The sequence below is a fragment of the Nansenia antarctica genome (genome assembly GCF_963989245.1).
Source record: "Nansenia antarctica genome assembly, chromosome: 6".
Lineage (NCBI taxonomy): Eukaryota > Metazoa > Chordata > Actinopteri > Argentiniformes > Microstomatidae > Nansenia > Nansenia antarctica.
Window position 1 is genome coordinate 11,339,054 of NC_137676.1, and position 17,620 is coordinate 11,356,673.

At 50.3% G+C, this 17,620-nt stretch overlaps 1 protein-coding gene across 2 annotated transcripts; it reads right to left on the reverse strand.

The window, feature by feature from the left end:
* Positions 1–4,940: 4,940 nt before the first annotated feature.
* LOC308160162 (protein FAM110A) lies at positions 4,941–16,610 on the reverse strand. Of its 2 annotated transcripts, none has more exons than XM_080534053.1 (3): positions 16,438–16,610; positions 8,934–9,297; positions 4,941–8,470 (listed from the first exon to the last, which is right to left on the reverse strand). In XM_080534053.1, exon 3 carries the CDS (start codon positions 8,467–8,469, stop codon positions 7,051–7,053), a length of 1,419 nt encoding a protein of 472 aa, XP_080390179.1. In that variant the 5' UTR covers position 8,470; positions 8,934–9,297; positions 16,438–16,610; the 3' UTR covers positions 4,941–7,050. The 2 variants fall into 2 exon arrangements, with proteins under 2 accessions (XP_080390179.1, XP_080390178.1); XM_080534052.1 differs by having other exon boundaries at positions 16,331–16,610.
* Between the last annotated feature and the right edge of the window lie 1,010 nt (positions 16,611–17,620).

Below are 17,620 nucleotides of genomic sequence, written 5' to 3' on the forward strand. Positions count from 1 at the left end.
GCAGGGATTTAGCCCCGGAAAAGCTCCTCTATAGAGTGAATGGGGAAGAAGAGAAAGAAGGATGAAAGGAAGACAAGGAAAGAAAGAAAGAAAGAAAGAAAGAAGTTGTTGTTGATGGTTGCTTTGTTTGTATTATTTGCATGGATATTTTCCTCTATACTGTATCTGTGTGTCTTGGTCCAGTGTTTTCGTTCTCTCTCTCTCTGTCACTTTCTGTCTCTCTTTGTCTCGGTCTCTCTGCTTCTCAGTGGACTTCTGATAAGCGCAGCGGCTTGGGACTATCGTGACAAATGCAATGGAAAATCTGTAGAACTGTAAAACTGTGTTGAACTTTCTAGTTGAGTTCTACACACACGAGGGGTGGACCGTGTCTCAGTGTGCACCAGAACCTCCCACAGTCACAGTTCAGCCCCGACATGCAGCTGTTCTCAACACTCTTCCTGCTCTTCTCTCAGCCCAGGACGCCAGCTGTGGTCCAACGGACGTCTGCATCTGCCACCAAACTGGCACCATCCAACAACACACACAATACACAAGGACACAGACATAGACACACACAGACACACACACACACACACACACACACACACACACACACACAACACGCAAGGACACAGACATAGACACACACAGACACAGACACAGACACACACACACACACACACACACACACACACTTACATTTATATTTTTGGAATTTAGCAGACTTAGCCTTATTACAAAGCAACTTACAATCAATACATTTGACTAAGTCAGTGAATCATCAATCCACCAGTCATAGCAGGAAAAGTAATCTAGCTCAGGCCAGTGACCATTGGCAGTTGTCGTGCTAGAAGAAGAAAGATACTTTTTTGGGTAAGAGACACTGGAGAAACAGTACAAGGGGGTAGTAGATATCTCAGGAGAAACAGTATAGGGGGAGAAGCAGGTGTCTCTGGAGACACAGTGCAGAGGGGTAGTAGATGTCTCAGGAGGAGCAGTTAAGGTGTAAACTGAAGAGATGGGTCTTCAGTCTCTGATGGAAGATGGAGGGTGATTCTGAAGTTTTAACAGCCATACCATGGGAAGCTCGTTCCACCAGCGGACACACACACACACGCCCACACCCACACGTGCACGTGCGCGCGTCCCCCCTCCATCAGCCCGGCCCCTGATTGATCTGTGGAGTCTGGCGTGTTTACATGTCTCTGCTGGAGGACGTAGTGACACACTTAGGTCTTCACTTCCTGTAGGGCACTATCTGTCACGGTTCAATATTACATACCAAGTTTGATAGCTTCTTCTCACATCCTGTCTGAGTGCTGTTGGGCTCATCCCTCCCAGAGAGACACCAGTCCATAACCAATCATACCAGGTATAGGAGGGAGTGAGAGAGGGAGGGAGTTAGGGATGGCGGGGGGGCCAGGGTTGGCAATAACAACAGGGTAGGAGACTTTCACACTCTCTCTTTCTCTCTCTACTACACAGTCCTGGAAGTGCCCAATGCTTCCTCAAACACAACACACCCTACGCCTGCACCTCCGATTAGCTAACAGGCTATCTCCTTACCTTTCAGATTTAAACAGTTTGGGAAAGTCTGAACTAAGTCAAGTCCACGTGATGTGAGGCCAGGGTTGGCAATAACAACAGGGTGGGAGACTTCCTATCAGTCTCTCTCTCTCTCTCTCTCTCTCTCTCTCTCTCTCTCTCTCTCTCTCTCTCTCTCTCTCTCTCTCTCTCTCTCTCTCTCAACAGAGCAGCAGTCCTGGAAGTTCCTCAAACACAACACACCCTATGCCTGGCACAAAGACCTCAGTGTGTGTGGGTCTGGGTGTGTGTGTGGGTCTGTGTGTGTGAGTGTGTGTCTGGTGTGTGTTAGTGTGTGTGTGTGTGTGTGTGTGCGTGTGGTCTCTTCCAATTACAGGTTCTCTCCTTCAAATGGTTCTGGCCTCTACAGCAGCAGAGAGAGGCTGGCCTGGCCTCTACAGCAGCAGAGAGAGGCTGGCCTGGCCTCTACAGCAGCAGAGAGAGGCTGGCCTGGCCTCTACAGCACCAGAGAGAGGCTGGCCTGGCTTCTACAGCACCAGAGAGAGGCTGGCCTGGCCTCTACAGCACCAGAGAGAGGCTGGGTAGAACAAAATAAACCCACAGATTCCTGTGCGGCAGTGAGGCAGATAAGTGGTGGATATATAGAGAGAGGGGGATAGAAAAAGAGAGAGAGATAGAATGATGGAGAGATAGGGCGATGAAGCGATGGAGCGATAGCGAGACAGATAGATAGGCAAAGTGGAGCGCTGCGATAACATGCTTAGCTAGAACACACAACACAGTTTTCCCACAGGATACAGCACCCAGTGTACCACACATAGACACACACACACACACACACACACATACACACACACACACACACACGTACACACACACACACACACACACCCCATCTGTGCCATGTCCCTAATCAGCTTATCACTGCCTATCCTCATGCCCCGGTGATGTGTGTGTGTGTGTGTGTGTGTGTGTGTGAGGGCTTGACATACATTAGCAGGAGTCTCTGGGCTTGCCCTAGGTTACACTTCCTATACCCCAGCCCCCCAGATACACACACACACACACATACACATGACTCCCCTTAGCCCCACGTTTAACCCAGCCCTCGTAGAGCACAGATGCAAAATCACACACAAACAGACGGTGTTATTTCCACAGAAGTTGTTTGTGAGGAGTGCAGATGCGTGTGTGTGTGTGTATGTGTATGTTTACCCCAACAGAGCACCAGAACCCAGCTGATCTCTCAGTAAATATGGACATATGGCCTCCTGTGTGGCTCCCTCCCTCACTCTGCCTGTGTGTGTGTGTGTGTGTGTGTGTGTGTGTGTGTGTGTGTGTGCGGGCGTGTGCGTGTGTGTGTGTGTGTGTGTGTGTGTGTGTGAGAGACTGATCCTCTAAGTGTTTGTCAGTTTGTTTACTGGGGAATGACAAAACAGGAAATACAGTATGTTCCTCTCCATTAAAGGGTCAGTTCTATGTATTCTACTTAGTGTGTGTGTCTGTGTATAACTGTGTTTAGTGTGTGTGTGTGTGTGTGTGTGTTTATCTAGATACAGTCAGATTGCTTGAAAGCTATGCATCAGCTGTCTTAAGTACAGGTTATAATGATGTTAAATTGTATTTTCAAAACAAATTTTGGTCCATCTTTACAGTACACTAAGGATACAACCCAGGGGAGGCTGGTGGAGGTAGAAATCAGACGTTGGGCTCATTGGAATGCATAGAATGGAATGAGGAAGATAGATGGGTACTCTTTTACCTGTCTCTCTGTCGCTGTCATTCATATGAAGCGGCTGATAGCTGAGTAAAGTGGGGGGGCTATAAATTCAGTCTGTCAACAAAGCACCCAAATAAACTCCACAAGACACTTACTTTACTGCACAACAAATAATAGTGGCAGCAGTCCATCAAAGCAAATTAGATTTTTAATACCATCACTTTTAAGTAAAATAAAAATGTTTTTCAAGTACTCCTTACTGTGTCCCTCCACAGGCCATCTGCAGAAGGATACACTGTATCACTCACTCTCTCACTCCCCCCGTCTCAATCCCTCTCGCGCTCTCTCTGCAGAGAACTGGGCATTAATCACAGGTGACCATGGTGACAGGTGGTTGTTGTCACAGCGTTTTGCTCCAGCCTCCGGGAGACAATATTTATTTGTTTGTCTATTTATTAATCATACCAGACGGCAACACACACACACACACACACAGACACAGACACAGACACAGACACAGACACAGACACACACAGAGAGAGTGAGAGAGTGGAGATTGTGCGTGTCCACATTTTTGCCTTGCCCTTGTGAATAATAGATGGAGAAACACTGATAAAAGACAACAAACTTGGCCAGAGGAACACGGGAGTGCTGCCGTGTCAATAATTGATGTTTAAAATAGAAAGAGATCACCTGCTCCGGTTGTAATGGACCAACAACCGACCTGGCAACTCTGCTCCTGCTCTACTGGATGTCACCCTACCTGGCAACTGCTCTAAAGAGTAGAGAGAGGACCTCTATTAAGCAGGCTGCTTTGTGGTTCAGGAGACAGCTTAATCTGGGTCCTGAATACCACCCCCTAAACCTCTGCATTAGGTACAGACTAGGGTACAGACTAGGGTACAGACTAGGATACAGACTAGGATACAGACTAGGATACAGACTAGGGTACAGACTAGGATACAGACTAGGATACAGACTAGGGTACAGACTAGGGTACAGACTATGATACAGACTATGATACAGACTATGATACAGACTAGGGTACAGACTAGGATACAGACTAGGGTACAGACTAGGATACAGACTAGGATACAGACTAGGGTACAGACTATGATACAGACTAGGATACAGACTAGGGTGCAGACTAGGGTACAGACTAGGATAGAGACTATGATACAGACTAGGGTACAGACTAGGATACAGACTAGGGTACAGACTAGGATACAGACTAGGATACAGACTAGGGTACAGACTAGGATACAGACTAGGGTACAGACTAGGATACAGACTAGGATACAGACTAGGATACAGACTAGGGTACAGACTAGTATACAGACTAGGGTACAGACTAGGGTACAGACTAGTCCCATCCTCATGGGTAGTTCTAGTGACTGGATATTGTGTGTCGTATTGTTATTACTCATACTTTATTCTATCCTTGTGTTGCACTGTTGAGAGGTCCTGAAGCATTTCATTGTGCTGTTTACGGCTGTATCTTGTGAATATGATGAATAAACTTTCATTTGATTTTATTAATTTGCTGTTAAGTTAGCCACGGGAGAAAACAGGTGAGAGACTGGATCAGGTTTTGCAAAAATACACTGGAGAATATCAAGTGTGAAAATACCAAATACACAAACAGAGACAGACCAGGTAAATACTTTTTTTCCAAAAACTTTATTGACATGTTAAGAAGACACCATGTTGCTACCTTGACTCTTCTTTGGGTGGTGCACTCAACAGCACACACTAACAGAGAGAGAGTGCTCGCTCGCCCTTGCTCACACACCCATGTGAGGACGACCAATCCCCCCTCTCCTTCTGAGAGAAACAGGAAGTCCAATAAATAAATACTCTACCCATCCTCCCTCTCCCCTCTTTTCCTTCCCAGAGTGCATCGTGATTCCACATAGTTCAGCATTCAACACCAACATCCACAACACACACTGATGACTTGGGATGGTGCCTGTACCTGTGTACAACTGTGTAGTGTGTGTGTGTGTGTGTGTGTGTGTGTGTGTGTATATCTAGATACGGTCAGATTCTGCTGACCTTAGCACAAGACTTGAAAGCTATGTATCAGCTGTCTGAGGTAGTTTGTAACAATGTTAATGTAATATTGTATTTTCTAAATAAATATTGGTCCATCTTTCCAGTATGTCAATCCAGGGTACAACCCAGGAGAGGCTGGTGGAGGCAGGCCTCGATACCAGAGGACGGGCTCATTGTACAATACGTGGAATGGAATCAGTTTGTGTTTGATACCACTCCTCATTCCACTGCAAACATTACAATGAGCCCGTCCTCCAATTCCTACCTCCGCCAGCCTCTCCCGGTCTACACAACCTTCCAACACTTCCATCACCAACACCATTTTTGTGTTCCCCTCTCAGAGCTGTCCGTCAGTCCTACCACCCGGTCTCAGAACCCCACATCAACCCCTAGCCCCTGGCAGAGCGCCAAACATAGACCTGGGATGGAAGGATGGATGGATGGATGAAAAATATGGCAATAATTCTACCGGTCTTATTAAGACAAAACTACTAATAGGATTAGGGGACATGGGGTTGACTTGGAATTCAGCCCATCTCTCGTCACACTCATCACCTTCTTTCCTCACCTCCGCCTCATCCACCCGTCACTTACTTCATCCAACCATCCATCTATGACATCACATCAGACCTGTGCCCAGACATATAGGAGCGTTCCCAGACACAGATGAAGCCATCCCTACATTTGACCTTCAGTGGTGGTTTTCTAGTCTGGGAGTAGACTTGAGAGTACTGAGAGTAGGACTGTGTCTAGAACAGACCAGAGTTAACCGAGATGACTAGAGACCATGTTCAACTGGAGTACAAGAAACATTGTTACAACTCAGTACAACAATACCAACAACAACAACAACAGCAACAACAAAACAACTATAACAGCATTCTACCGCTGACCTGAACGTGTGTGTGTGTGTGTGTGTGTATGCGTGTGCGTGTGTCTGTGGGTTTATAGGTGAAGATGATTGTGCTTAATTGAGATATAAACACCCCAACACCCGTCCGTTGGCGTGCCGACAGCAACAGTGTCTGTTCTTTAACAGTCTTTCAGCCAACGGTTCGAAAATACAAAAACAAACATGGAAGCCTCTGATTTTCACAGTATCAATGTAGTACTCATCTTCCAGTCACACACACACACACACACACAGTCACACACAATCACACACACACACACACACACACACACACACACACACACACACACACACACCCTCCGTACCTGGCTGGCAGTAGGGACCAGTCTCACAGCCCCTCTACCATCAGCATCATTCGCACCAGTCACTAGGACCGCTATTATTGCTTTCAGTCTGTGTTCTGAGGACCAGGCAGACATGTCCTCCATCTTGTCTCTTAGCGGAGCAGACCTGACCTGCAGCCTAGGTAAAGTCATCTTCCACCTTCTCCACACAATGTTCAATAAAATGTTCTCTACAAGACGCTCCACAAAATGGTCTCCGCAGAATGTTCTCCACACAACGTTCAATCAAATGTTCCCCACAGAATGTTCCGTAGAATGTTCTAGAGTTCCAAGTGAACAAGCTCCTCCCCCTCCAAAAACAACATTAAACACCAAAAATCTAGAACTCGGTAAACGTGACATAAGGCAACAGAACAGCGCCTGTCCTACAGCTCAGACAACCACCTGGACCTCTACGGCCTGTGGGAACTAGCAATAAATAATCACCTCAACATGGAGAGGGCCTGGGTGTGGTTCCAGCGCCTCTCCCCCCTCCCTCCACCCCCCAGGGTCTAAACGTTAGAAACTGCGTTGACATCCTTCGCCTGCCGGATCCCGTAGAGCCACTTAATGACGCGAGCGTTCCTCTCGATGACCGAGATCCCGTACGGAACACGCTCATTGGCTGCGACCGGCCCCTCCTCCTCCCTGTCCTCCTCCCCCTCCTCCCAGGCCCGGTCCCCGCCGCCGCCGCACTCGGAGCTGGGCGTGCTGACGCTACGGAGCTTGGAAACGGACACGATGTCGGAGCTGGCCCTGACGAAGCGTTCCACGCCGCCTAGCCCGTCCACCTCTCCAGGGTCCAGGCCGCAGTAGTTGAAGAAGCGCTCCAGGTCGGCCGTGGCGCGCGAGTAGCGATCACTGAGGTCCGACTTGGAGCGGTGCAGCGAGGGGTGCTTACGGGACCCGCGGGAACTGGCCGAGGACAGGCGGGTGAAGGCGGGGGAGGCTGGGGGCATCATGCCCGCCCGGAGAAGCATGGGGCTGGGGCTGGCTGGAGGGTAGGCCGGAGGGGCTGGGAGGGTCTGGGCAAGGGTGTTGTTGGGAGGTTGGTGTGGAGGGGGGGCTTGGGGCTGGGCTACCTGGGGCTGGGCGGTCTGCCTGGGCTTGACTGGGACCGGGGGTTTGACCAGCGACTGGAGTGGAGGCCTCTGGAGGGGCTTCCTCACCTCGGCCTGGGGCCGGACATCCACCCGCCGCACCGTCACTGAGTTAGGGGAGCTGTAGGGGGCTGGGACCCCCGCCCTGGAGGCCCTGGCCGGGACAGGGGGGGGCCTGCGGCTGGGCTCAGCCGGGGGAGTCTGGAGGTGGGGGGGTCTGAGTGGGGAGGAGCCGCAGGAAGAGGTGGTGGAGGAGGTGCTGCACTGATTGGCCGGTTTGAGGTTGTTGAGGAGGCGTCCGCCCCTGTCCTGGTCCAATGAGAGGCCTGCACTCCCGATGCTCTTCCCCCCCGAGGAGGGGGAGGAGGCAGAGGGGGAGGAGGGGACGGGGGAGGGCGAGGAGGAGGAGGGGGGTGGTCCGTCACACACGTTGTTGATCAGGTTGTTGAGTATCTCCAGGTTCAGAGGGGGTCCCCTCCTGCCCCCCCAGCCAGTACCCCCACCATTCTCGGCATCGGCCAGCCGGCGGGGGGTCTTGCGCGCCGGGGGCGTGTTTATCCGGCACTGCATCATCATGCCGGGAGAGAGGAGGGGCTTGCGGATGATTGGCGGTTTGACAGGCTCCTGTCGTGTGAGGACTACTTGTTGGCTCTTCACGTACTTGGCCTTGTCGGCCTCCAGGCGCTCCACGGCGCTCAGCTTGCGTGCCCCGTGATCCGCCGGCCGTCGGAAGTAGTCCGGCCCCTTGTTGAGGATGCGGAAGGGCATGGCGGAGGTGAAGGGGCCCCCGGCCAGACGGCCAGACGGTGGATGTAGGGTCTCCACAGGCATACTGCGGATTGGAAAGGGAGGGTGCGGGATTAATACATAAATAAATGTAATGTATTTACAGAGATCTCTTTTGTTATGAGGTTTTTATCACTAAGTGCTTTGTAGTTACGGCCAAGACCCCCAGAGACCTACTGACAGGAGAAGCAGGGTTAGAGACAGGATAAGGAAACCTAGAAGGCTTCATGGTTTAGAGTGTATACTGTATGTGTGTGTGTGTGGGGGGGGGGGGGCATCTAGAGTGTAGTCTATCAACATGAGACAGGTGAGAGCGGTGAGAATACAAGGACGAGACAGAGGGTGAGACAGAGGGTCAAGTCTGAGGGGACTAGACGGCAGAGTCAGGGAGGGGTGAGACTAGCTACCACACGTCTTTCTAAGCCTCAGAAAACTCCCCTTTGTATCTCCTCTTTTCTTCTTCTCTCCCCCCCCTCCCCCCCGTCCCCAGAACCCTTTAACTTCCTTACCCGTTTATCTTCTCCTGCTGGTCTCACTTCTCACTCCTCCTTTTCTTCTTCCACCTCTCTTCCGTGCCTCTGTTCTTTAATCTGTGCTCTCCTCAGTGAAAGGCTTCTAGTGGGCCAGGGTCAGAGGTCGCATTCCACATCGGTCCGGACCACCGACCCAGGCGAACAGCAGTGGACTCCCGGCGTTAGCTGCTAACGCTTAGCCGTGACTAACCGGGTCCTTTAACTCCAGCGCTGCCGGACAGACAGACAGACGAACTGACCTCCGGGTCACACTGTCTCAGCCTCCCGTCCGTCCGTCCGTCCGTCCTGTAATCCTCAGACAGACAGATTCCCGTTGCCGCTCCGCAGGTTTTCCCTGCTTCTGGTGAGAGAGAGAGGAGAAAGTCAGACCGAGAACGAGAAACACAGGAACCAGCTCCTCTCCCTCTCTCTCTCTCTGCCCTACTTTATCAGACACACAGAGCCACAGTGTACACACACACACAGGGAGCGATAGCGTCACTCACTCACACACACACACGCGCACAGAGCTTCTCTCTCTCTACAGTCAAGAGAGACAGACGGAACGAGAGGCTTTAATACACTGGCTAACTCCTCCCCCCCCACACACACAACCCCCGGCTGCGGCCTCCCAGCACAGCCAATCAGCAGCCGGCCTGGGACGCTCAGCAGGACAGGGGGGAGGGGGGGAGGCTGGGAGCTGGGCTGCTATTGGCTGTGGTGGAAAGGATTCCGACCAATTGCACCCCTCCCCCCACTGACAACAAAACACTTGGACTGAATTTTCATTCAAATGAAATTCTTTCAAAGGCAGCAGAGAATGGGGAAAAAAGGAGAGAGAGAAAGAGGGGAGGGGAAAAAGAGAGAGAAAGGAGGGGTGAAACAGCTGCAACCTTTTACATGCAGTTGCATCAAACCTTCAGTCATAGGAAAAAATGTTTACAACATGATAAAAACATTATGAAAACATTGACATCCTCAACTTGCTGCTCTTTGTTCAACAAGAGAAAGAGAGAGAGAGAGAGAGAGAGAGAGAGAGAGAGAGAGAGAGAGAGAGAGAGAGAGAGAAAGAGTGAAAGACAGAGAGAGAGAGAGAAAGTCTGAGTGAAAAGTTGTTTATTTTTCCTGTTAAGCCCTGTTGTATGAAATGGGCAATATGAATAAAGTTTTCATTTGTAGTGCAGCGCTATCTATTCAATCATACAGGGAACAAACAAACACATCCCCTCACCTCACCTCCCCTCCCCTTCCCTTCCGTCCCGTCCCCTCCTCTCCTGTCCTCTCCTCTCCCCTTCTCTCCCGTCCTCTCCTCTCCTGTCCCCTCCTCTCCTCTCCTGTCCCCTCCTCTCCCGTCCTGTCCTCTCCTCTCCTGTCCCCTCCTCTCCCGTCCTGTCCTCTCCTGTCCTCTCCTCTCCTGTCCCCACACCTCACCTCCCCTCCCCTCCCCTTCCGTCTCGTCCCCTCCTCTCCTGTCCCCTCCTCTCCTGTCCTCTCCTCTCCTCTCCTGTCCTCTCCTCTCCTGTCCCCTCCTCTCCTGTCCCCTCCTCTCCTGTCCTCTCCTCTCCTGTCCCCTCCTCTCCTGTCCCCTCCTCTCCTGTCCTCTCCTCTCCTCTCCCCTCCTCTCCCGTCCTCTCCTCTCCTGTCCCCTCCTCTCCTCTCCTCTCCTCTCCCGTCCTCTCCTCTCCTGTCCCCTCCTCTCCTCTCCTCTCCTCTCCCGTCCTCTCCTCTCCTCTCCTCTCCTCTCCTGTCCTCTCCTGTCCCCTCCTCTCCTGTCCCCTCCACCCCCCCTGTCCCCTCCTCTCCTGTCCCCTCCTCTCCTCTCCTCTCCTGTCCCCTCCTCTCCTCTCCTGTCCTCTCCTGTCCTCTCCTGTCCCCTCCTCTCCTCTCCTCTCCTCTCCTGTCCCCTCCTCTCCTGTCCCCTCCTCTCCTCTCCTGTCCTCTCCCCTCCTCTCCTGTCCTCTCCTCTCCTGTCCCCTCCTCTCCTGTCCCCTCCCCTCTTCTCCTGTCCCCTCCTCTCCTGTCCCCTCCCCTCTTCTCCTGTCCTGTCCTCTCCTCTCCTGTCCTCTCCTCTCCTCTCCTGTCCTCTCCTGTCCTCTCCTGTCTTCTCCTGTCCTCTCCTCTCCAGCCTAAGCCTCTAAGCCCAGGTTAACAGTCAGTAGCTTGACCACTGTCTGACAAAGATGAGTGTAATGCTCTATGATCCTGTATTAATACATACAGAGAGAGAGAGAGAGAGAGAGAGAGAGAGAGAGAGAGAGAGAGAGAGAGAGAGAGAGAGAGAGAGAGAGAGAGAGAGAGAAAGAAAGAAAGAGAGGACTGATCCTGCTCCTTTATCTTTCCTGGTCCAAGATTACAGCTGCTCTTCTCTCTCTTTTCCCTTCTCTCTCCTATCTTTTCTCTCCAGCTCTCATCCTCTCTTCTCTCCTTCTTCACTTTCAGTCTTAGAAAATAAATAGAAAAATAGCTTTTTTCCCCATTTATTTACGTCTGATACATCATCAGACCGTTGGATTACATTACATGAAGAGCGACAGTGCTTCTCCTCCTCTTCCTGCTTTTCCCCTCCTCAACACTCTGATCGTATTCATACGCACATTTTTAATTAGTCTTTTTATAGACATCTTCCCTCTCTCCCACCATCCTTCCCTCCCTGCCTCCATATTTCCCCTCCTTCCATCCCTGAGCCCCTGTCCCCGATCCCTACACACACACACACACACACACACACACACACACACACACACACAGACACAGACACAGACACAGACACAGACACAGACACAGACACAGACACAGACACACACACACACACACACAGACACACAGACACACAGACACACACACAGCATCATCATCAGAGAGAGGGGGTGAGAGAGAGAAAGAGAGAGAGCAGGCCTGACAGCACATTCTCTACCATAACACACTCCTTTGATCTTCCTGCCATCATAACGAAGAACAGGATATCTACGGTATAGTGGTTAGGAAGGACATGCGCGCGCACGCACACACGCACACACACACACACACACAGCTGTCTCAGAGATGCAGGCTTATAATAGTAACACAGTTGCTGATGACTAGCTGGCAGCAGCAGGGTTTGACCTGACTGATGAAGGTGGTGATGATGATGATGAAGAGTGGGTCACTCACATCCACAGCGACGGTAAAGCACTCCAGACACACAGACACACACAGACACACACAGACACACACAGACACACACATACACACACATACACACACATACACACACAGACACACACAACTTGACCTTAATCATGTGCTGTGTCTGTGATGTGTTCCCATGCTGGCTGTAATCACACAGAGACAGACTCATTGTTCTGGTGATTATGGTAAACCTCTGCTGGCGACGCTGAAAAAAACTCTCCTCCTCCCTTGGTACCAACACCCATATAAACCCATCCCTGCATCCATCCATCCACCCCTCACTCCACTCACCCCATGGCTTCATCCCTCCACCCACCCACCACATCATCTATCCATCCCTCCACCCCTTCATTTAACCATCCCTGTATCTATCCCTTCATTCTTAATGGGTCTATATTCTCTATATTCTCCCTCTACCATAATCCTCTAATCCTCTCTTTGTTATCCGTACCCCAATATTGCAAACATGACACACACACACAGACACACACACACACACACACACGCGCAGACACACACACACGCAGACGCACACGCAGACACACACACAGACACACACACAGACACACACACACACACACACACACACACACACACATCATCTCACAGCACTTTTCCACTAGAGACAAGAGTCCCACTCTTTTGTAACATAACAAGTACAGTAGCCTCCTGTAGACTAGCCTAGCCAAGCAACACATAACCCCCAACACAAAACCTGCCCAAGTCTACCCCCCAAACCCTGCCCAAGTCTACCCCCCAAACCCTGCCCAAGTCTACCCCCCAAACCCTGCCCAAGTCTACCCCCCAAACCCTGCCCAAGTCTACCCCCCAAACCCTGCCCAAGTCTACCCTCTGGGGCTGGTTCTCAGAAATGGAAACATAGCAGTCTGAGGCTTTGGGCCAATCACTGGTGCCGACAGTGACAGTGGAAAAGCTCAGGCACCACTGAGCATGCTGGGTAAGGGTGGAGCAGCACGAATAAGTCCCAGAGAACAGCTGAGGGATGAGAGAGAGAGAGAGAGAGAGAGAGAGAGAGAGAGAGAGAAAGAGAGAGAGAGAGAGAGAGAGAGAGAGAGAGAGAGAGAGAGAAAGAGAGAGAGAGAGAGAGAGAGAGAGAGAGAGAGAGAGAGAGAGAGAGAGAGAGGAGGACTAGAGAGAGAGGGACAGGGACTAGAGAGAGAGGACTAGAGAGAGAGGACTAGAGAGAGAGGACTAGAGAGAGAGGACTTAGAGAGAGAGGGACAGTTAACAGCTGAGGGATAATTACAGAGGACCGCTGGGGCTGCTCCCTGCCATCCAAAAATGACTGTCACTGGGTGCCATGGTTACCAGAATACCATATAGTACACACCATTCTACACACATGTGAGGGGGAGGGGGAGAGGGAGTGAGGGAGAGAAAGAGAGAGAGATGAGAAAGAGCGAGGAAGAGAGAGAGAGATTGAGAGAAAGAGAGCAAGAGAAAGCAAGTGAGAGAGAGGAAGAGGGCAGGACTGAACAGTGTTGTTTATACCTCACAGAGGAATTCCTGCAGATAAAGAAATGACATATGAATGAATATTCCTCAGGTTGTCACGCCGACCACGGGGGAGGCGGGGGGGTGGAGTACAGTAGATAAGCCAGCTGGCCAATCAAAGCTTTGACCTGCTGGTCATAGACCTCTCTGTCTCTGTGTCCTCGGACCTCCAGGAATAACAACATTGTCAGGAAGGCCAAAGGGCTGGACAGCTTCTGTAGACAGTAGATGCTAAGTGGGCGACGATCCCTTAACCCTAATCATAACTAGGGATGCTCCGATTTATCGGCCACCGATTTAAATCGGCCGATTTCACTCCAAATGACTCGATCGGTGATCGGCAAAAATGGCCGATCGCAAAAACCGATCTTTTTTTTTTTTTTTTTCCTTTTCCTGGGGAAGACAGATAACTGAACAGAAAACATAGGAGGACGTAACAGTATGTAAACCATGAAGGCCACGTTTATGATGTCTTTTATACAGCCATATCGACTGACTTGGGCTTCAGGCCCTAACTGGGTGATAGGCCAGACCTTTACTATGCCATAAAAATGGGTCTGCGTTTGCTTGGTGCCTAATGGATCAAAACTTTTGTCTAAAAAGCAAAAAATATTTAGGCTATCCAGTCAGTTATGTATTTTTTTAAAAATCGGTATCGGTATCGGTATCGGTTGATCTTGAGGAAACAAATCGGTGATCGGTATCGGCCCCAAAAATCCAGATCGGAGCATCCCTAATCATAACCCTTAGCATTTACACCCTGGAACACAGTAGCAGGCCCAGGCCAAGGGCCTGACTAAAGACTGGACATCTCCACTAGAACCCAGTAGCAGGCCCAGGCCAAGGGCCTGACTAAAGGCTGGACAGATCAGACGGTCCCACGCTGACCACAATGGAGAGGTCAAAGGTTATCAGGCCCTCGTCTAGGGAGGATTTAGGAGCTTTTAACTGGAGTCAGGAAGACAGGAGAAGATGGATACACACACACAGGGACACGCACGCACGCACACACACACACACACACACACACACACACACACACACACACACACACACACAGAAAGGCTGATGCTGTAGAGACGCCACATCAGCATATCTCCTGGGATTCAGACGTCCAGTCCGATGACCTTAGGGGTCAGGGGTCAGGCTATCTGCTCCACACATAAGCTGCACTGTATACACACCTCCAGCCTCCAGTTTGGGGAGGAAGATAGTCAACCAGAGACCCCTAGCACCCCCCACGCCAAAAGCCTGCTTGTCTATTAGAGCGTAACACAGTTATCATAGCATCAAGCTCTTTCATTTTCACTGCCCCCCCCCCTCCCTCACCTGCTGTACGTGCTACCTCTCTCCCTTCCCTCCCCCCACCAATGAACACACACACACCTTCCTCTTTTAACATAATCATGATGATGTGCAACAGCAACCGTGTTCCCCTGAAGTCCAAAACCCGAGAAAAAAAAGGATTCCCATCAGCTCCCTGTCCCTAACTGTCTCTGACTAGCCGGCATGTCAGACTGACAGGCTCATTGTAGTGCAGGAACGGAATGAGGAAGGGTATTAAACACGGCAGCAGAATCAACAAGAGTGTGAGAGAGCATTCCAACACCGCGCTGACGCCTGCAGCCAGTCACACACACACACGTACACAACCAACACCACGCCGCAACATCACACACACACACACACACACACACGATCCAATGATTAACCCTTGGGGTGCTGTGGCAGACAGAGGAACCCTGGCAGTCAAAGTCCAGAGCAGGGCAGAGAGAGGCCCAGTTACTGTTTGTTTTAGCTGTCGACCTAGGAGATACGGCCACTAAACACACACACACACACACACACACACACACTCCCTCTCCAACCTGTTGACCCCTGCCCAGAGCTGCGGGGTTCAACTAGATGGAACCTCAGATAACACTGAACAACGTGCTCTCAACTCAATCTACACTAAACACACACACACACACACACACACACACGTGTACATAAACAGTGTGATAACGCTGAACAACGTGATCTGAACTCATGCCTGATTAAAAACCTGTCGACTCTCAAATACCTTCACTTTCACTGGGCCAAAACTTTCACCCAATTTATGGGGGAGAGAAAGGGGGAGAGACAGAGAGAGAGAGAGAGAGAGAGAGAGAGAGAGAGAGAGAGAGAGAGAGAGAGAGAGAGAGAGAGAGAGAGAGAGAGAGAGAGAGGGAGAATAGTTTTGGAGCGAGGCTGTTAAGTATTATAATCAAGGCCAGTATTTTTAGAGGAGGAACATTCCTACAGCACGAGGGCATGGGGGAGACACACACACGCACGCACACACACACGCACGCGCACACACACACACACACACACACACACAAAACAGAGCCTTGAGACACACACAAGCGAGATAGAGGCATGAGACACACACACACACACACACACACAGAAAAGAAACATAATTGTCTAGCCAACTGCTAATCCCTTGTTTCTAGTCATAAACAGTGTATGGTGACTGACTGTCATCTACATTCAGCTGGTCCTTGACGATTCAGAGCTGTTACCTCTACTAACAGAACTGACAGACCTACACCCAGACACAGACAGACAGACACACACACACACACACACACACACACACAAAACACTCCTCCTCCACAAAAGACCTTGTGTCAGTTCCTGTTGTCAGTTCCTCAACTCTCCTCCTCCAGTCCCAGGTGACTTACTGTGTGTGTTAGAGAGAGGAATCCACAGCTCTCCTCCTCCAGTCCCAGGTGACTTACTGTGTGTGTTAGAGAGAGGAACTCTCCTCCTCCAGTCCCAGGTGACTTACTGTGTGTGTTAGAGAGAGGAATCCACAGAAGTTTCTAGAATTCTTCTATCCTGCAACCTGAAGTCCTCCGGACAGAGAGCTCACTAGGAGAGAGACCGGCGCAGCCGAGTGTGTGTGTGTGTGTGTGTGTGTATCCTGTCTCCTCCGTGTGAGAGTGTGTGTGTGTGTGTGTGTGTGGTGAGTAACTCTGAACACTAACCTGTAACTCCCTCTCCCTCAGTTCTAATACTCTTCTTCCTGCCCTGACTCCTCCTCCTCTGACTCCACCTCCATGCCTCCAACCAGAAAGTGGTGCTCTGGAGACAGGAACAGGCTCCTTTCCTCCAAGTCCCTTCCCTCACACTTTCTGACCCCCCCCCCTTCTCTCTCTCCTCCCCCTCCCCTCTCCTCTTCCCTGTCCCTCTGGCCATTCTCAGTGAGCAGATGCCAGTCAGCCATGTCATTAAAGACAATCACCTCATAGAGAGACGGAGAGGATATCCCCTCCTTACACTACCTCAGCTGCAGAGGGAATACCTAGGAACGACTAGGCTGGCTGTGTGTGTGTGTGTGTGTGTGTTAGGGATGGACGGTTTCCAATTATTGAAACCGAAAAACCGTCAGAGAGTAAAACCGCGGTTTTCCGGTTAACCGAAAAATATATATATATTTATTTATTTTTACAGAAAAACAAAAAAGAGCGCCAATATCAAATAATTGAGCCCTACTGCTACAATACACTCATGTCGAACACCATTAAAACACCGTAAGCACAGTCGCAACACATTTAGGCTACTTAGTTTCACAAATATAAGTGGAAAGGCAGACTTTTGTAAGCTACACCATACATGAAAACACATGAACACTTAACACACCAGCTCCGCTGATCCAGGGTGCACGCCTGCACGGAAGATCATCTCTTGGAACAGCGTCTTCATTGAATGAACTGCTTTCTCAATATCTTGGTTCTCAGACAAAGTTTCAGCTGCTGCTCAATGTATTGAAATATTTGAATACTGCTCAATAATCACTGAAATATTAGACTTAGAATTATGCAGTGAACATACTTAAAGCTTTTCATAAAAACCACATGCCGCGAGACTGACTCGTCCTGAACTGTCGTAAGTCAATCAACAAAGAATGCCTCATCAAAATAAAAGTGCCCATGGTAGAGCTGTCAAAATAGAGCTTTCAAAATAAATGT